We start from the raw sequence: 21,630 nt of genomic DNA, 5'->3' as shown, positions 1-21,630 counted from the left end.
TTTGGTTTTTACGAGACATAAAAGGACTTCAAGAATTACCAAGTTCAGCCTTTAAAAACATAGCACAACAAAATAAAATTGCCTCTTTTCTTCATGTAGGTAGACACTCAACATCGGATTTCACCAACTTAGAGATGTCAGAACATTGTTACAGATGAATGAATACGTAATCCAGCTTCCAACGCAACATTGGACAAACATGACCTAGTATTACTCTTATTCAGGTTCATGACTAAGAATGTGTGTTCACAAAAGTATGGTAGAACAAAAACATGGAAACTAACTTGCATGCCAAAGCGTGGTACGCGGGAACCCTGTGCTCCAAGTTCTTATATAAAAAACAAGGAGGCCTGGAATGTTATAATACCTATCCTTCTAAATTGTGCTACATTGGAGCTTTATCAGTAGTATTTGAAATTTGACTGGAGCCAGCTCAAAATTTACAGAAAAACGTCGTTAAAAGGTTGAGTTTAGGCGAAATTTCTTCGGCATTTGTAAACAACTGTCGAATTACAAATAATGAACTTCATTCGGGTTCCGTATTGACTTTAAATATCTATGATAACATCTGAAAAAAAATTAAATGTATAAAGTCCACCTGTTCAACACACTGGAGAGCAGTGTGGAGGTCAACACCGACCCAACCTGATCTATACAAGCACAGGACTGAAGGAAAGAGGACATCCTGGCTATACTTGTATTCTCCGCGAAGAAATGTAACGGATATTTTTAAACTTTATTCCGTTTCCAGAAGCATGACAAATAGAACATTTAACAGTCTTCACAATTTAAGTATTTTCTCCAGCCAACCAATAGTTGTATCAAATACGGTTGGACCTACACTTACAACTAAATTCATCCAAGTCTGGAGCCATGTACATTTTAAACAGATTTCCATTGCATTTGTTGGGTGTAGTTTTTCTTTGCTAGTGGCTTTACGTCGCACCGACACACATAGGTCTTATGACGACGATGTAACAGGGAAGGCCTAGGAATGGGAAGGAAGCGGCCGTGGCCGTAAGGTACAGCCTGGTGTGGAAATGGGAAACCACGGAAAACGATCTTCAGGGCTGCTGACAGTGGGATTCGAACCCACTATCTGCCGGATGCAAGCTCACAGCTGCGCGCTCCTAACCGCACGGCTAACTCGCCCGGTTGGGTGTTTTTTAAATATTAAAACTATGCGTATTTCAAACAGATTTCCATTTTATCTCCATTTTTTTTGTATTACTGTTTTTTTTGTATATGCCATTCTTCTTTATGATATTTTAGCTGATGGTGACCTCTAAGCTAGGTCGAAACATGTCCTATGTAGCTTTTTAGACAGACCATTTATCAAATGGCAAACGTGTATTGAACAGGTGGACTTTATACAATTAATTTCTTTTCGAACATTATCTTAGATAAACTGTCGAATTGTTGAACGTCGTAACAGTAACCATCAGTGTTACAACGGGAAAGACACATGGTCTTAAAAGATATTGATTCTTCAAAAACCTTTCTCCTGCAATAGTTCTTCGAACAATTAAAGCTCCAAGTACGAATTCCGTCACAAAGAGCACGAATACACACATTTTTCAGTTGCAAAGAAACCTTGAAACCTGTCTCAAATGGAGCGTTATGTCGGCTAAAACAAAGAAAACTTCAGCAAGCCAGCGCGTGCGATCTTGCATCACCACAGACGAAGCGATCGAGTAGTACGGGGTAAGCCCTGGGCAGACACGAGGCTGCGTCAGAGCTCCCTGAGAAGACACGGTCACGTAAAGGCAGTGTCTTCCTTGCCAACAAGGACTTCCACTACAGAATTCGTTCGGAAGAGAGCATCAAATATAGGCCTAGATATATAGTCCTCTTTGCCAAAATGGATTTGAACGACCGTTTCCTTACCAGTAATAATAATAATAATAATAATAATAATAATAATAATAATAATAATAATAATAATAATAATAATAATGGCGTGTGGCCTCCAGAGAGGCCTGGTACAGGTCTTTCGAGACGACACCCTTTAGGCGACTTACACGTCTGTGAGGATGGGCTATAGTTAGGATGATTTCCAATACTAAAGACGGCACAAAGACCCTGCCCGCGAAACCGAAGAATTAACCAATAAAAGTTAAAATCCCCGACCAAGCCGCAAATCAAACCCGGGGCTCCTTGGATCAAACTCCAGCATGCTAACCATTTAACCATGGAGCCGAAACTTACCATTGCTTTAACCAAATGAAATACTGTTTACCATGGGTTTGACGTTCTTGTAAAGGTAGGGCTACATGTCGCTACGACTGTGTTTACACGCAACTCAGGGGTCAGAATTCCAGTCAGCACATTAACATTCAAGACAGCAACACACAGATGTTGCTAAACATTTTATTTTTATATTGTATTAGTGTTCTTGTTTTTGGTTACTTTTATAACTATGTGATTTAGTGCACTTTTATTATGTCAACATTTACAGTTTTTATATTACATTTATACACTATATATATTGCATTTCGGATACATTCATTTATTTCACAACGCACTTTATCTAACCATTATCTTACATTCATACGCATGCACCATGTGTAATTTCTCATTACCTAGAGAGATTAATTTATATAAAAAAGGTGGTTTTTAATACTGCCTCATTTCTGTTTAGTGATAGCTACAAAAATGTAGTAAGTTTCTAAATATACAGTATCTGTACCCTACATGCCCCCTGCCAGTAGATACATCCGTACCCATCGTTTTATGTACTGTACTCGAGTATGGTGAAAATATTCTTCAAATAGTATTTTTCTTGGCCGATTACGACGAACTCGATCTGGTTACCCCACAAGAAACAATCTGGTGGTGTGAGGTCGAGCGATCTGGGAAGACACGTCTGGGAAACTATTGGGTGATCAAAGAAACTTTCGACTAGGGTGACACTCATTTTGGTGTACGAATAACCTGTGTCCTGAGACACACGACTTAATGATTTACGAGGAGACTGCTGTAGACGGGCCCGGACATCTTCCGCCACATTTTGCAAACGAGATGCTTGCCAGTATCGCTTATAAAGGACCAGTTTCCGTTTCCAAGTTCTTAACTAAGGCCAGGATTCTCTCTCTTTGGAGAAATGAATGCACCATATTCTTTTCGGAATGCCCTTTATGAAGCAGTGACTGAGATATCAAAATGGAGAGTGTAACGTCAGGACTATGGCGACATCACTGATAGTGCACCAACTAAACTCCCATAGTTCCAATTTTGTTTAAATCAAACACCGCCAGAAACCGAGCAGTAGTAACAATTCTTAAGAATGAACCTATAATTCGGATTTTAACCAATTCATATTAGGTTTCACCCAAATTAGTCTGAAACCTCGAGAGAGAGTATTATTCCAGAGATTCTCTATATTTTCTAGTCAAAAGTGAATTAACAACTATGTAAACAGCTGACTATTCGTGAGGTAACATTTCCACTGTTTTTTTTTATCAACCAATAGCCTATTATGAAGTCGTTAGGGGTGAATGTTTAATCTTGAGTAGTACACTAGCAGGAGCACGGATCTAGCTACAGTTGGGGGATTAGTTCGGCCCACGGTCAAATGCCCACAAAAAGGACGCTTAAGTTGGGCCCATCGTCAGCTCGGAGTGAGGATCGAATTGCCCCGATGGAACTACGTTAAGTTTAATACTTGCTAATATTAAGGACATTCAAATAAAAATCAAATAAAAACGCGACCGAACATTAACAAACGGAGAAACCTGCCCCACTGAACAGGGGCGCAACTAGACCTGGACCCTTCGGGGAGCGACGGTAATCCGCAGGGCCCAACTCGAACGTGTCCCTGCCGTTAGCATGGGTAGCTTTGTGCTCAGAAAACGGTAGGATATCACAAGAAATACAAAATGGGATTGCCAATGAAACTATTGAGGACAAATGACGCATTAAAGAAAAAGACAAGCATAGAGCATGTAATAGGACAACTCAGGATAGAAAGAATAGAACAGAATACATATTAAAGCCCGAAAGTAAGGGAGTGTGATTAAAATAACTGCACTTAAGGCCTCTTCTTATGCAGTCTGATATTTTAATATAGGCCTACAGATCTTCGTGAAAAATGAGTAAAGAAAGTGTATTTTCTGCAGGAGAGAATTGTACCGAAGTAGTCACAATATTGGATATGGCATTCGGAATGCTGGTCTACTGACACCCGATTTGACTTCAGCGACATTAGGTACCCCCGTGATATATTTTGCGAAGACAATTACCCAATTTATGCCTCATATGCGACCAACATCCCACGAAAGAGGTGGTTTCCTCCGTTAACACTGCGCCATTGTGGAAATAAACATTGTGTGCGGTATTTCCCACGGTTTTACAGATACCGTATGCAAATTTTCATTAAAATCGGAAAGTGGCAGTTACGTAGGCTTACTTCAGTTAACTCGCTTCTCTTCTGAATTGTGTAACATTAGATCATACCTAAATTCTTAGCGGAGTCGAGAAACGAACCCTAGGGATCCAGACGGAATATTGGTACAACGCTGATCCCTACGCAAGAGCTGAAGGCACTACTGTGGCCCTGAATGTGCCATCCTGTGCTTGGAACGAACTTTTGTCTTCACTTTTCCCACCATCGAAAGAGCATGTGTCACTTGAGAATTCAAATTTTGTTTTGTCATATAGAAATAATTTGTTAAAAACGTTTTGAAAAATTATGCTTTGAAAGCTCTACACGAGAAGGGATTTTAAAGTCATGAAGGGTGATTCACCCAATGTTCAGTTTGGCAACGTCGATATGGTAGGGATTCCCCACGAGCGAACTAGCCGGAATCGATTGTTACCACCCCACGTCCAGGAGGGGAAGGAAGCCCACGGTAAGTTAGTTTGCGGCATGCTCCACTTTTAATATCTAGTGTGCATTTTAAGTGGGCGGATCGAGATCACGAGTGTATTGAATACAAGTCTGAGGATAACTCCGTAACAGGGAGCGAAGCGTAGCGCGGCGAGGCAATAGTTCCCAACACAGAATCACAGCCTCACAAGCTTGCTAGTTGTTAGAGTAAAGTCTCGGCACACAAGTTTCGTGAACAGCTGGAAACAAAGTTTTCCTTTCCCACAGACCAGGAAATTACTGATGGGATGTCCGTTGCATTGCAATATACGTTCAAAGCTAAAGAAAATACAAGTTAGAAGTGGACATTTCTAAGACAGTACATCGGATAGGACTGACTCATGGTTTATTATTGTGACAAGATTAGGGCCAGATGACCGCCTCTTACATCGTTACATCTAGCCAGGCTAATATACGGCTAAATTGTATATTTCCAAAAACAAATCCCATGGCGCTACAGCCCTGATGGGCCATGACCTACCAAGCGACCGCTGCTCAGTCCAAAGGCCTGCAGATTACGACGTGATGCTGGTCGGTGCAAACAATCCACCTGACCGATATTCCTGGCTTTCTAGACCGGGGTCTCCATCTCACCGTCAGACAGCTCTTGAAGTGTAGTCATGTATGCTGAAAGGACCTCGAAACTATTGATCTTTATGTAATGAGAAGACCATTTGTTTCTTGAACACCATACGGCATCTCCGCTACATGCTTTAATAGGGAAAGGACACTTGTACAATCCAAATCAGAACAGATGACAAATCAGTAATTGAGATTACAAAATATGTATACGATATATGATTACATCATTCATGGAGTTAACAAAATATGCTCACATTGATACTCAACATGCCCCGCCTCAATGGTATACTTATATTATACTTACATGAATACATTTAACATATGAACGAAGATTACCATAAAACTTGACTTGTTTATTTGGTTAATGCATCAGCCAAATAAGGATGGAGTTTGAACATCCTCTATAGATATATTATTTTATACTTTATGTTTAACTAACTGTACTTAACATCTAAACGTTTTACGAGTTTTTGTTCAGGATTATTAACTATCTTAACTGTGCTTTGATTGTCTTCAAATATAGTAATACAACCTGTATTAACATTTAAATCAAATGCAATCTTTTTCAGAAACATAGCTCTTTCAGAGGCTTTACATAAAGAAATTAACTCTGCTTCAGCAGTGCTCTGCTTCTTCGATTTCCATACTGCAGTGTTATTGAAAACATTAGACAAATCCAGAAGTTGACTTTCAGTCAGAAGTCTCTAGCGAAGTCGGAATCGGAATCGGCACAAACAATCAAAACACTAGAATTTTCTGATTTACAGTATTTCAATTTTAAAATCTAAGTACCTGTTTCAACACTATATATATATATAGACTGTTTACCTTGAAATCTACTTGTGACATAGTAAAAGCCTAGTCAGGGCTTGAACCTGGCTTCTTTAACACTTCCCATATATCATTTTCTTCGAGTGCGCTTTACAATAGCTTTTTTTCCATTGTTGTTTGTCTCTGCAAAACTGAATGTCGTAACTTAGAGGAACATGTATTTTATTTTTGCTAATGGTTTAACGTCACACTAACACATGGAAGGTTTTCGACGACGCATGGATGGGAAAGGGCTAGGATTGGGAAGGTAGTGGCCCCAGCATTTGCCTGGTGTGAAAATGGGGAAACCAACCATCTGCAGGGCTGCCAACGGTGGGATTCGAACCATCCGTCTCCCGGAATGCAAGCTCACAGCAATGCAACCCTAACTGCACGGCCTATTCGCTCGGCACATTTGTTTTTGATTGAACAAGTAATGGAAATAGCATTTCTTCATCTTCTTCTTCTTCATTTATATCAACAACGTCTGCAATATACCCTAATCGTCGTTAACCCTGGTTTCAAGCAATTTTTTTTCCTTAGCTTGATCCAGATTACTTGCTTCGTTCTCTAGCTTTCTTTTAGCTTTTGCGTTTTCTTCATTTTCATCTTTCTTCACCAATATCTCTCACGGCCTTTCTTTAAATTGATTCATCTTCAACTTCTTGAGAGATAATACTTTTCGATTGAACAGATACGTGAACTAAACTCTTATTCCCTAATTTATGTTTATCAAAGATCACACTGTGGCCTAAAACTTCTTTGCTATTTTTAGCATCCCATAATCGGTAACTTCCAGGTGGAGTATAGCCTACCATGATAGGTTTTTTTCACATTTTGGAACTCCCTTCTTTCTTAATTGTTTAGTTACATAATAAGCTATACTATCGTCCCAAAATCTAATATTACATAAATTATGTTTTCTACCTTCCTGATACAGGATACAGTAGGGCTCCTATTCGTTAAATAAGTTTAACAATAAATTGCCTCCCTCTCTCTCTCTCTCTCTCTCTCTCTCTCTCTCTCTCTCTCTCTCTCTCTCTCTACTTCTTTAGGTAACTCCTATTCAATTAACAGAGTACTAGCCTTGTCTACAAAGGTTCTATTCAATCTTTATGATTCAGGATTAATTTCAGGATTACACAGAACAGTGTATTTATTTTTGTTCCCTTGCTACAGTAAAAATTATTCATTGTTACTAACATTCCCCTCCGTTGTCCGCTCTAATGTTTAACTATTTGCTAGAGAAGTGATTTGTAACTATTATAATATTTAATATATATTTCATAGATTTAATATTTGTTTCCTAAAGATAAACTACTACAAAATGGATAAACTCATCGGTAAATGTTACAAAATACTCGTATCCATCCCCTGTTAAAGCTGTAATTGTTCCACACACATCAGCATGAACACGCCCTACGGGCTTATTTAATTTTACGCTTACCTTTAAAAGGCTGGAATTTTTTTCCATGAATGCAATTTTCACAATGCAGTTTTGAAAGCGGACATTTAAGTTATCTAATCCATTAACCGAACCTTCCTTTACTGAAGTATTTATATTTTTGTAACCCAAGTGATCTGACCTTAGATGACAACTAATTCTTCATTAACACTGGGCTACTGTTCTTCAGAGAACTGCCAAAGTAAGCATCAGACTTATCAACTTTCATGTTAACCATCCTTCCGTCCTGAAAAAATTACCTAATGTTCCGAAACGCTTCGATATTTTTGTTGTTGTTATTATTATTATTATTATTATTATTATTATTATTATTATTATTATTATTATTATTATGAAGCCAACCTGTCCGATTAATGGTACAAAGCACATCATCTACAATTACAACAATTTTAGCCTTTTTATTTCGCTTGTAGGTAATGTCAGTTTTGGCTGCAGTTATCTTTTTTGGTACTTCATCAAAATCCATTGTTTTCACACTTCACTTGGTTAAACTTTAATTTTCTCATTTGAGCACTTAACCAATCTTTTCTACAGTGTCACTGTACAATTGAGCCCATAACTGTTGTGATATTTATATTATGAAAAGACCATTTGTTTCTTAAATACCATACACCTTGCAGCATGCTTTAATAAGCAAAGAACACTAAGAATGAAAACCTACAAACTGTTTTCCAGTCAGTGACCGGGTCAGGGATAGAATGAAGCCCCCAACTTGCGGCGAGGATAGGGATTGCGCCGGCTGCCGAAGCCTGTCGCATCCCTCTGGGGCAATGATTAATTACTCACAGTTGAAATGAAATGATACGATACTGGAGTGTTGCTGGAATGAAAGATGACACGGAAAACCGGAGTACCCGGAGAAAAACCTGTCCCGGCACCACTTTGTCCAGCACAAATCTCACATGGAGTGAGCCGGATTTGAATCACGGAACACAGCGGTGAGAGGCCGACGCGCTTGCCGTCTGAGCCACGGAGGCTTCAAGCAAAGAATACTTCTACAGTCCTAATCAGAATAGCTGACAAAATCACAGACGTTACAAACTATGTATATGATATATAATTAACATGAGTCATGGAGTTAACAAAATATGCATGCCATTGAACCTCAAACAGAAACAAACCTCAGGAAGGAAGCTAGTTGTTTTACGTCGCACCGACACAGATAGGTCTTATGGCGACGATAGGACAGGAAAGGGCTAGGAGTGGGAAGGAAGCGGCCGTGGCCTTAATTAAGGTACAGCCGCCTGGTGTGAAAATGGGAAACCACGGAAAACCATTTTCAGGGCTGCCGACAGTGGGGTTCGAACCTACTATCTCCCGAATACTGGATAGTGGCCACACTTAAGCGACTGCAGCTATCGAGCTCGGTGAAACAAATCTCAGGTATAGGTAAAAGTCCCTGGCCTGGCCAGGAGTTGAACCCGGTGCCTCCGGATAAGAGACAGGCACGCTATCCCTAGACCACGGAGCCGGCTTACATTTACATCCACTATAACAAAAATATTCTTAATCTATATATATATAAAATAACTTGTCCTGACTGACTGACTCATCATCGCCGAGCCAAAACTACTGGACATAAAGAAATGAAATTTTGGGGATATATTCATATTAAGATGTAGGTGCTCGCTCAAAGAGGATTTTTGAATATTCCGTCGCTAAGAGGGTGAAAAGGGGGGTGAAATTTTAAAAAGAGTGTATCTATATCTCAAAACTTTAAAAGTTTACAGATGTGAAAATTGGTATTTAGGATCTTCTTTAAAAATAAGGAAACACGTACATTTTTATTTTCAGAAAATCCCAGTAGGAGGGGTGAAAAAGTGGTTGAATGCCTTTAATCAGGATACCGGTACTTATATCTCAGAAACTGAAGATATTACAGACCTGAAAATTGGTACTTTTGATGGCGTTTAAAAATAAAGAAAGACGTATTTTTTTGTTTTTGGAAAATCCAATTAATGGGAGGGTGAAAAGGGGGTGAAGTTTTAAAATGAGTGCATCTATACCTCAAAACTTTTAAAGTTTGCAGATGTAAAAACTGGTATTTAGAATCTTCATTAAAAATAAAGAAATACGTATTTTTTGTTTTCGGAAAATCGCAATAGGAGGAGTGAATACGTGTTAATTTTTAAAGGAGATTCTAAATACCAATTTTTACATCTATAAACTTTAAAAGTTTTGAGATATAGATACACAAATTTTAAAAAATCACCCCCTTTTCACCCCCCCCCCATTAATTGGAATTTCCAATAATTAAAAAATACGTGTTTCTTTTTTAAAGGGTGAATAATGGGTTGAATGCCTTTAACGAGGCTACTTATGTTTCAGAACCTGAAGATATTACAGATCTGAAAATTGGTATTTGGGATCTACTTTAAAAGTACAGAAACACTTATTTTTTGTTTTTGGAAAATCCAAATATTGGGGGGTGAAAAGGGGGGGGTGAATTTTTTAAAATGAGTGTGTCTACATCTTAAAACATTAAAATTTACAGATGTAAAAATTGGTAGTTAGAATCTCTTCTAAAAATAAAGGAACACGTATTTTTTTGTTCCTGTAAATCCCAACAGGAGGGGTGTAAAAGGGTGAAAAATGGGTTGAATGCCTTTAATGAAGATACATAATGTCAGAAACGAAAGATATTACAGAACTGAAAATTTGTATATCGGATCTCCTTTAAAAATAAAGAAACACGTATTTTTTAGTTTTTGGAAAATCCAATTAATGGCGGTTAAACAGGAGTGACAATTTGGGGTGAATTTTTGAAAGACTATATCTACAGAATATCTTGGAAACGTAAAATGTTACAGACGTAAAAAGTGGGTGTTTGGAATCTCCTGTAAATGTAAAGAAACATAGGTGATTTGTTTTTGGAAACTCCACTTAAGGGGAACTCAAAAGGGGTGAAATTTTAAAATGAGAATTTTTACAGGGGGGGGGGGTGAAAGAATTGAAAAATTAATTGGCTTAATTGTATGAGAATACATACATCTAATAAAAACTAAAGTTGCTACAGACGTGAAAATTCGTATTTGGATCTCCTTTAAAAACAAAGAAAAACGCGTTTTGGGCGGGAAACCATCTTGGAGGGGGGAGTGTAAAGGAGTTGAATTCCTTTCATGAGGACACATAAATCAAAAACTGAAGTTAGAGTCGTGATAATTGGTATTTAGAAGATCCTTTACTATTAAAGAAACAAGTATTTTTTTGCGGGAAAGTTCACTAGGGGGGGTGGGGGAATAGTGTGAAATGAAGTGAAAAAAGTAAATTACTTTTATGGGGATACTTATATCTCAAAAATGAAGGTAATAGACGTGAACATTGGTGTTTGGAATCTCCCTTAAACATAAAGAAACAAGCCTTTTAATTTTTTTTTGGGGGGGGGGGCGGTAAATAAACTTAACGGCGGTGGGGTGTAGAAGGTGGTGAGACCAATTGATTTTACTGTTATTAATGTACTTATAAGGATCCTCCGTTGCTCAGGCGGCAGCGCGCCGGCCTCTCACAGCTGGGTTCCGTGGTTCAAATCCCGGTCACTCCATGTGACATTCGTGCTGGACAAAACGGAGGCGGGACAGGTTTTTCTCCGGATATTCCGGTTTTCCCTGTCATCAGCCATTCCGGCAACACATAATAATAATAATAATAATAATAATAATAATAATAATAATAATAATAATAATAATAATCCGGACCGTCGTCAAATGTGCGGACCGCGCTGGTAACGGCTCCTGGACGGGTAATGACTAGGAATGCAGTCCGGCCGCGGGTTCAGTGCCGCCAAGGCACCCAATATGACACCACGCCGGATCTCCTGAAGGATTTTATCCGTATTAAAAATGATTAAAGGAAAAGATGGCGAAGATTTACGGACCCAACTGACCAGGAGGAATACCTGAGCCTAGCCCGGGAAGTACGAAATCGATTGCTGGAAAGGAAGATTGAAAAATGGGAGGAAACGTGCTGTAAAATAATAGGAAACGAGTCAGATCGGGAATTTTGGTTAATTCTCGCAGAAAACGAGTCAGATCGCGAATTTCGGCGGATTATATATCTAAAACAATAAGCATTCAATTATAAATTTCAGTATAATACCGTAGCGAAGCACGGGTATCTTGCTAGTTAAGTATAAGATAACAAAACCTACTCGATCCTACAAAACCAGCGTCCCAGCCCTTCCTACACACATTTCTGATGATGATGCTTGTTGTTTAAAGGGGCCCAACATCTAGGTCATCGGACCCTAATGGTACGAAATGAGACGAAATGCAATGACAATTTAAAAGTACAAAATTCATCCACTGACCAGAATTCAAAATGTGATTAAGAATGAATGGATGAATATGAATTTAAAACAGTCAGTGGATCCGATGCGCAATGCCTCACCTTCCCAGAAACTACATTACTGACCAAGAGACCGCTTCCAAAGCACAATCCTGAATCGATGATTCTTGTTGTCTAAAGGGGTTCAATATCTAGGATAACGGACCCTCATAACTGCACTTATCGCTAGTAAAGTAGAACCATTGTATTCCTCAAGCTGCAGTACTATTCAAAGGTAGCGTAAACTCACGGTGTTCCAAACATTATAGTACTACTCCCAAGTATTGTACGTCGTATAGGTAACTCAGAATTATGGTGCTTTTCACGTAATGGCGCCACTCGTAGGCAACGCAAACGCACGATGCACCTGACACTGATCACAGGAACTCTTACTATCCCGTGGTGTTCCTCACACAGTGGGAATAAATCACAGGCAACGCAGACCAACAGTGTCGCTCATATAGTTGTACTAATCACAGACAACGCCCAGTCCCGTGGTGTTTCTCGCATGATGGTACAAATCACAGACAACGCCCAGACCCGTGGTGTTTCTCGTATGATGGTACAATCACAGACAACGTAAACCCGTGATGTATAGTGGTACTAATCACAGGTACTGGAAACCCACAGTGAACCGCTCTCTGCTGATACTAATCACAAACCTATTGTGGACCTAATATAGTGGTACTACTCGCAAGTAAAGGCGACCCATGGCTTTCCCCGCGTGATGGTACCAATCACAAGTAGTTTCATGGTTCTAATTCCATCATCCCTTGGTCGCCCCTTTTACTCGCCTCTTACGACAGGCAGGGGATACCGTGGGTCCACCAACCCACAGGGGGTACACACATTTCTACCATGTATGACAACTCTGTTTTCACATCCCGTGAACGGAATCGAATTCCTGTTAAGACATCTTAATTGGAAGTACTGTAGTCCTAGGCGTTGCCACTCTGGCGATACTGTGACTACCGCTGTCCCGAGATTGCGAGCGTCTGAGTTAGTTTCGAGAAAGTCCACCATCTTCAGCTTATTCCTATTTAGAAGAACTAAAAGACATTCGATCATATGCCTGGACATCCCATGCTCGGTCTCGATGGTAAATGTAATGTTTGAATGTAACCTCTTTAAGTGATCCAAAAATATGGATAGTTCTGTATTCACCATGGGGAAAAATTACAAATATGTCAGACATATCAAACCAGACGGAAAGCTTGGAGTGTGCAAGATTGAACACTGCGGTCTTCAAAATCCTCCATCCAGATATATATATATCGCTAGTTGCTTTACGTCGCGCCGACACAGATAGGTCTTATGGCGACGATGGGAGAGGAAAGGCCTAGGAATGGGAAGGAAGCGACTGTGCCTTAATTAAGGTACAACCCCAGCATTTTCCTGGTGTGAAAGTGGGAAACCACGGAAAACTATCTTCAGGGCTGCCGACAGTGGGGTTCGAACCTACTATCTCCCGAATACTGGATACTGGCCGCACTTAAGCGACTGCAGCTATCGAGCTCGGTCATATAGAAATTAACGATGACCGGTGCCAATAGCGAACCCAAGGCAACCCCATCCATTTGTTCATATATTGCATATATTGCATCATGGAACCTGTCCGGCTCCATGGTTAAATAGTTAGCGTGCTGGCCTTTGGTCCCGGGTTCTATTCCCGGCAGGATCGGGAATTTTAACCATCCTTGGTTAATTTCGCTGGCACGGGGGCTGGGTGTATGTGTCATCTTCATCATAATTTCATCCTCATCAAGACCCGCAGGTCGCCAACGGGTGTCAAATCAAAAGACCTGCACTTTGTGAGCCGAACACGTCCTGGGACACTCCCGGCACTAAAAGCCATACGCTATTTCATTTTTACCATGAAAACTGAAGTACGTGGTAATGAGGAAAAGGTGAACAGTTTAACAATGTCACCAGGAAAGATCGTATCCACCAGAGACAAGGTGCCCATGATTGGAACCCTAGTGAACAGAGACAACTTCAAAACTGACAAGAATATCACCAGGAGACACATGCAGATTTTCACATTTTCTGTCTTGGCTCCGTTAATATTCTTACGCATCATGGAGGGAAATTCTACTTGTTCCTAAGCGTGTCTGCGTTCTTGTGTTTAGTACTCTTATTACCGACCACCGCGGTTTCAACCACGCAATGAGCTACTACAATGGCGGAAAAAGAAATCCCGAAACCAAGAAGGAATTTTCCCAGATAAACTAAATTCGGGGGGGGGGGCGTGTTTGCACATCTGAAAGATGACGCCTATTTAAATTTGCACGCTAGTAAACGTAGTAGCTACACTATGATCTTGCAAAACATGTTTGCTTTTAATACGCATTGTACACTTCGTGCGAGTTATTCATCGTCCGGTGTTGACGTGAGGTACGTGTAAGTCAAACATGCCTTTAAAGAGAAGGCAGTATCGGCAGCTTACAGAGTTTAAACGAGGCAGTGTAAAAGGGCTGAGAGAAGGTGGATGCTTGCAGAAAGACTTGGCAAGGATGTATCGACAGTGCATCGGTGTTGGCAACAATGGTCAGAGGGAGGCACTGTCCGGCCGCACACGGGCCACTACGGAGAGGAAGACCACCGTATTCGTCGCATGACTGATGGATCATACTGCATCTGCAGCAGCGATTATTGCTTCAACTGGCACCCGAGTGACACAGCGATATGTAACAAATCGATTGAGAGACATCTCCGAGCCCGATGTCCTGTAGCGTTCATGCCACTAACTCCGAATCACTGCCAACTGAGACTTCAGTGGCGTTAAGCTGGAGCTCACTGGAGGGCGGGGTGGAGATCTGTTGTGTTCTCAGATGAGGGCCGTTTCTGTTTTGGTGCCAGTGATCGCCGTAAGTTCGAAAGGAGGAGGCCAGGTGAGCGCTTGGAACCAGCCGTCTGCAGCGTCGACTCACTGAACCTACACCAGGATTTATGGTCTTGGAGAGGTATTTCCTTTGACAGAAAGAGTTCTCTCGTCAATATCCTAAGAACCTTGACAGCGAATTTGTACGCCAGACTGGTGACTGAACCGGCTGTGCTACCATTCGTTCGCAGTACTCAAGGGGGTGTTTTCCAACAGGATAACGCTCGCCCTTATACCGCTGCTTGCTCTTCAGTGTCGACCAGTTGCCTTAGCCTGCGAGATCACCAGACTTTCGCCCACTGAGCACGTATGGGACATAATGAAACGACATATACAGCGTCATTCAATACCAGCATTAACCGTTACTGATTTGACTGACCAAGCGCAACAGGCGTGGAACTCAATCCCACAAATGACATACGGCACCTGTAATACACAATGCATACACGTCTGCATGCTTGCATTTATCATCGCAGAAACTACAGCGGTTATTAATGTACCATCATGCTAACAGGGATTTAATTTTCCGCCAGTGTAACTTTTGCCCCAGTTCAGTTAGTACTCTTAGATATTCACCCAGTTTTGAAACTTTTGTTCTTATCATCACATCATTAGTGTACGTAGCTTGACGAAACTATACTTGATGCGAAGCGCCACCTATCTAAGGGGTGAAAACGAGATGTCATGGCTCCGGGATGGTTGTGGTTTGGTCTTTACTCATGCAAAGAGACATTCTGGGTCTGTTATTCCTTTGCGGGAAGTATGTTTGAAACTACATCCCCAAAACGCATAGGTATACTTGTAATTAGTCATTTTACTTACATTTCAGTTAGCTCTGTAAGTCTACAGGCCCAATGTGTTCAAGTTTGAAGTACGTTCAAACCCCGCCACCGCCGCCACCACTTTGATATCCACTGTGCACGACCACATTCTCAAACCACCTGACGCTACATGCACTTCTTTACATATTGATGTAGGTATAAGAATAAGTATTGATGAAGGCCAGTGCCTTTTTCCAAGTCGTTTAACGTCTTAATGTCGCACCAATTAAAGACAGTGTTTTCCTTGGCGACGATAGGACAGGAAAGGGTTAGGCCTGGGAAGGAAGCGACCGTGGCCTTAATGTACAGTCCCAGCACTTGCCTGGCGTGAAATTGCGAAACCATCTTGAGGGTTGCCGACGGTCGGGCTCGAACCTACCATCTCACGAAAGCCAGTTACACACCGTGAACCTGACTCACTCGGTAGGCTATTGCATTCGATGTTTAACGCCAAATATTTGAAGGTTTATGTATCTCGTACAAACAGTGGTGCTGGATTTATCTGCCAATTGTAACGTGACAGTGAGCGGTTGATTTCCTTACAGCATAGGGGATTCGACTTCAGAAAGAGAGAATGAACTATTTTATCGCTACTGGTCTGCGATTGTAAACGCTACAGAAGTGTTACGCCCGGACCATTTTCGAAGATCGGAGTGTTTCTGCATAAGTTTTACTTTTATCATGTCAATTACATTAACGAACTTACCTCATAGGCAATGGTGAGAGAGGTCTTCTCCTGCTTCAGTTGTTCACTCCGAGCTTTATACTGCAGCACAGTTCTGACGGTGTCCTCCATCCTGGGAACCAAAACACAATCATCAATCATTAGGTAACCTTGCATGGCTCGTGAGTATTTGATCTCTGGTTACTTTCTTCTTTCACTAGCATTCATGAAGCACGTGTTACTTAGTTTAAACATATCACCTTTAGAAATATGTCATCTCACCTTACCCATACTCTATATACCTGTGTGTGTGTTTACGATTGGTGAACTCGGAGCTGATACAGGAACTTGTTTGTCGTAAGTCAGAAGCAATAACATACTCAGGGCGCTTGTATCATATTCATGTTCATAAAATAGCAATTGGCTGTTTGGTACCCGTAGCCCCCAGCACCGTCTCAGACTACAGACACATTTCTATTTACTTTATATTACTCTGCTTGTGAGAAAGCATACATAGTTTGATAATAATAATAATAATAATAATAATAATAATAATAATAATAAAGAAGGGAGAAGTTAACACTTTAAAAGAGGTAGCAATGAAAACCGGCCTGCAGATATTTGAAAAGACATTTCATGTCCAACATTAAAGAAGCCCCAAGATACATAGTAACAACAAACAATGATAAGATAAATAAAGTTGTTATATTCAAATACCTTGGAGAGATTATACAACCTAATGGGCTTGATAAAGAAGCAAACCGCGAGAGAGCCAGAAAAATGCACCTTGCATTCCACCTTACAAAAAAACATATACAACAAGAAAGCTAGGACAAAGCTACGCCACTATCAGGCAGTAATTCAACCAGAGTGCTTGTATGCTCCAGAATGCCTGGGATTAACAACCAGGAAAGACATTGAAGAAATTGAGAAGAATGAAAGAAAAAAAAGATTTTTAAGAAAAATCCTCGGTCCAAAGAAATGTACTGACATATATCGATTACGCAGAAACAAAGAAATATATAAAATATGCAGTAGGATTTCAGATGCTATTCGAAAGGGAAGAGTTAAATTTTTTGGACATATTTCAAGAATGCCTGATGACAGACTTGTTAAGAAAATCTTGACCGCTTCAATAAGCCCAATAGGAAAGGCAACTCTTATGGAAAATGGTTTGTTAACATAAAGAAGGATTAGCAAGAAATGAACATCACACATCAAGACATCCACAATAGAACCACCTTCAGAAACAAGTTACACATATTTAAGGGTTTCCTAGAGCCAGAAACAGCGGCCAAAAAGAAACAATGGACGGCTGAAAGGAAAGAAGCAGCAGCAGCAGCAGCAGCAGCAGCAGCAGGAGGAGGAAGGAGTACTGGCGCCAAAGAAAATTGGAATCATGAGTAGTTATTTACGTGGTCCATAGCTGGCCAAAATCGATAAAAGAAAAAGAAAGAAGGGAGAAGTAGGAATTCACGTATCACTAACGATTTTCGGAGAAAACGAGGTGCATGAATTTAGTCCCGCAGGCGTTTTTTTTTTATTTATTTTTTTTACGTGCCGGTAAATGTTAATCTACCGAGGTAGTGGTTAAGTACAGGAAACTTTCTCGAATCTATTGAAGTGTCAATAACGGACTTCAACATTCATATAATTTGTCAAACCTGTTCATATCACCCACCCATTCGCAAACAAGTTTACGCAATGTAAACAATACCGAGCGGAGTTACTGCACGTGTGTTAACGCACTACGGCTATGACCTGCATTCGGGGGAAGAGTGGGATCGAATCCTACTGCCGCCTGTCTTGAGAATGGTTTTGTGGTTTCCCTATTTTAACTTCCAGGCAAATGCCGGGACAGTTCCTATTCATAGGCCACAGACTCTTCCTTCTACCTCCCTACCAAATGTCATTCACCATCATTAATTTCATCTCCATTAGCTCCTCCACCGAGGTTAGCGACAGGAATGGCATCCGTCCGTAAAACATTTCAATTTCATCCCGCTTCATCCCTGACACCGTATCAGGAAATGGGACTAAGGAGTAGAGACATACGCGCGCGCGCAATGTAAGCACCAACTGATTGATTCCAATCAACAAAAGAGAACACTAAACCTGAAAGATTGCGTTTCATTTTAGCAGATCTACCAATAAAAAGAAAACTACATTGCTTCTATAACGGCAGTCCTGCAGTGTCTTCCTACAAGGATGTAGAAATAAACGGGAGTTAAATACCAGCACTCTTATCTCATATCACTGATCTCCCCTCGACTCGACTCGCGCGGCTTGCTGCTGTACATCGAAAAGGAGCGAGGACCGGCGGGGATACGTGTGCTAGGGTTCGGTCCGTCAGATCGCCACTGCTAACTATCAAACATGCGTTACTCATTGTATATACTTCCTCACTTCATACTTCTGACTTATATAAATAACAGAGTGCTGGTATTTAACTCCCGTTTACTTCTACATCCGTGTAGTAAGACACTGCAGGGCTGCTGCTATAGGAGCAATGCAGTTTTCATTTTATTGGTAGATCTGCTAAAATGAAACGCAATCTTTCAGGTTTAGTGTTATCTTTTGTTAGTTGGAATCGAACCCGTGATCATGAATTGGACACCACTACAGATCTTCCGAGGAAGCTAATTAACCAGTGAACAATGGGTAGGACCGCTGTAAAATACAACCCGTCCTGGGATTTCCCGGCACTAAAAGCCATACGACATTTCATTTTTTTCATATTATTATATTATTATTATTATTATTATTATTATTATTATTATTATTATTATTATTATTAATGGTGCATGTCATCTGTATAGGCTTGGTGATGACCTAATGAGGATAAAATGAATGGCGAAGACGTCATAAATACCCAGTCCCCAAGCCAGGGGAATTAACAGTATGAGGAGGTTGATTCTGAAAATTGAACCGGGGCCGTCGTACCAAAGGCAAGCGTTCTATCCATTTAGCCACAAAGCCGGACTTTAATTTGCTAAACCTTAGGCTACAATATCCACTGATCAGGGGTTGAGCATTGGCAATAGACACCAGAGCAGTAGCTTGTGAAGCAGCCTTGACAACACAGCAGGCTTCTATGTTGGCTACTGGCTACAGCTCAAAACACTGAAGGCTTGACGTTCACTAAATCAACCATCGAAAAGAGCTAACCTAAGTCTAGTGGTAGCCCACGCCTTGATGCCAGCATACGCCACTGGCAGATAGCCCTGTTGCTCAAACAGTCACACATCGCGAAACGCGAGTCCCTGACGATGGATTTCAATCAATCAATCAATCAATCAATCAATCAATCAATCAATCAATCAATCAATCAATCAATCAATCAATCCAGATCACTACTGATCTGCATTTATGGCAGTCGCCCAGGTGGCAGATTCCTTCTCTGTTGTTTTCCTAGCCTTTTCTTAAATGATTGCAAAGAAATTGGAAATTTATTGAACATCTCCCTTGGTAAGTTATTCCAATTTCAGGGAGCTGCACTCGGCAAGAAAGGCCATGGAGGGTTTTTTCGTGCTCTGACGACCTCTCCGAGTACCACACCCCCTTGACTAACGTTTAGCAAATTGCTAGCAATCTACATTTACAATGATTATCTACAAGCCTTAGAACTAATTTTTATTCGAAGTCTAATATTTTGAATATTGAACTTAAGAAAATAACTGCTATGTAGTATGAACGTACACACAAAGTAAACTGCATACGAATTTAAACCGAGACCTCTATTTGGATAAGAAATTTTGCTATTGGGAGGGTGTCTGTCCGGGAGGGAGTGGGGGGAGGGTGCAGAGGTAAAAATACTTTAAAACCACCGAAGTATGACATTTTATATCCATACGACGAGTCGATAAAGCAGAAGTGCTAGCGAAATATCAGTACTGAGTTAGTTTCCACAGACTATCCGACCAATTGTTGAAGAGTCCAACAATATTTCTTGCCTGGTATGAAAAAAGGGGAAACCACGGAAAACCATCTTTAGGGCTGCCGACAGAGGGGTTCGAACCCACTATCTCCCGAATACAAGCTGACAGCCAAGAGACACAAACCCAGCAGCTACTTCATCGGTTTAATAAAAATGTTGTGTACAGGTCAAAGATGAGAACGGTGAACAGATATGCTAGGTTAGGTACGGATTACACTTTTTAGGGTAACAAACCACACATGAATTTAAAGATCTAGAGTAAATAATTGGGGGGGGGGCGTCCTGTGGCGCCCACTTCCGCGCTCCAACAATACACAAAGGGAAATGACCATTGCAGGGATTACAGGAGGGCCTCTCCCCTTGCTCACGTGCAAATAGAGACTGGTATTACGATAGCGCGAGGGTCAAGGGTGGAGCAGGTGGTACTTCGCTGATCAATATGGATACTGGCAACGCTACGTAATATCTGCATGTGTCAAACAGTCACAAACTAAGATTTGTCAGCCCAACTACTTCAGCACAGACGTAAAATTGTTACGAAACAACGCTTGAAACATGACTAAAAGAGAAATCTCGTAAATACGGCTCCTGAGACCAATTACAACAAAAATAGTCCTTCGATACTGATGGCATTTTTCTGACCTTCGTTCGAGGGGACAAAAGCACTGAGGTAAACATTTCGACAGCAGGCGACTTCAGGCTGCTGCAGAAGATAAAGGCAAGAAATCAGTATGTTTTGACTTATGCTTTCATGGCCAGTATAATTCTTGGTTCACTTCTGAAGAACTAAGGTCTTCGCCAAACAACAAGGTTTAATAATAATTATTATTATATTTATATTTTTATATCCCACTAACTACTTTTGACGGTTTTCAGAGTCGCCGAGGTGCCGGAATTTTGTCCCACACGAGTTCTACAAATCTACCGACGAGGCTGACGTATTTGAGCACCTTCAAATACAACCGGATTGAGCCAGGATCGAACCTGCCAAGTTGGGGTCAGAAGACCAGCGCCTCAACCGTCCGAACCACTCAGCCCGGCTCCACACCAAGGTTTCCTTCTGTTCGTCCAGTTTCTCACGGCATAAAGCCGAAAGGCCATCATGTCCAAAAGAGCAATGTTTCAAAGTGGCTTGTTTCGGAATTTGTCAGAATTGATAATAAAGCCATTTCGGGGTAGTTTCGTAATTCAACTGGTCTGAACTGGATGACGCGTTGTTCCCTATTCTGCTCTGTGGTAGTGAAAGCTTACTTCTGAGTAAGAAACAACTAGAGATTCTA

General features: G+C 40.8%; 1 protein-coding gene across 3 annotated transcripts in view; it reads right to left on the bottom strand.

The window, feature by feature from the left end:
- The window catches only part of LOC136864423 (uncharacterized), a 995,241-nt gene that overhangs the window by 99,508 nt on the left and 874,103 nt on the right, over positions 1-21,630 (bottom strand). For all 3 annotated transcript variants that reach the window (XM_067141399.2, XM_067141400.2, XM_067141401.2), the window contains one exon: positions 16,456-16,546. In XM_067141399.2, the coding sequence (XP_066997500.2) occupies positions 16,456-16,546 (91 nt within the window). The remainder of the gene's footprint in view (positions 1-16,455; positions 16,547-21,630) is intronic.

Source organism: Anabrus simplex, chromosome 2 (assembly GCF_040414725.1).
Source record: "Anabrus simplex isolate iqAnaSimp1 chromosome 2, ASM4041472v1, whole genome shotgun sequence".
Classification (NCBI taxonomy): domain Eukaryota; kingdom Metazoa; phylum Arthropoda; class Insecta; order Orthoptera; family Tettigoniidae; genus Anabrus; species Anabrus simplex.
The sequence above is the reverse complement of the archived record's forward strand: the minus strand, read 5'-3'. Positions and strand labels throughout refer to the sequence as shown.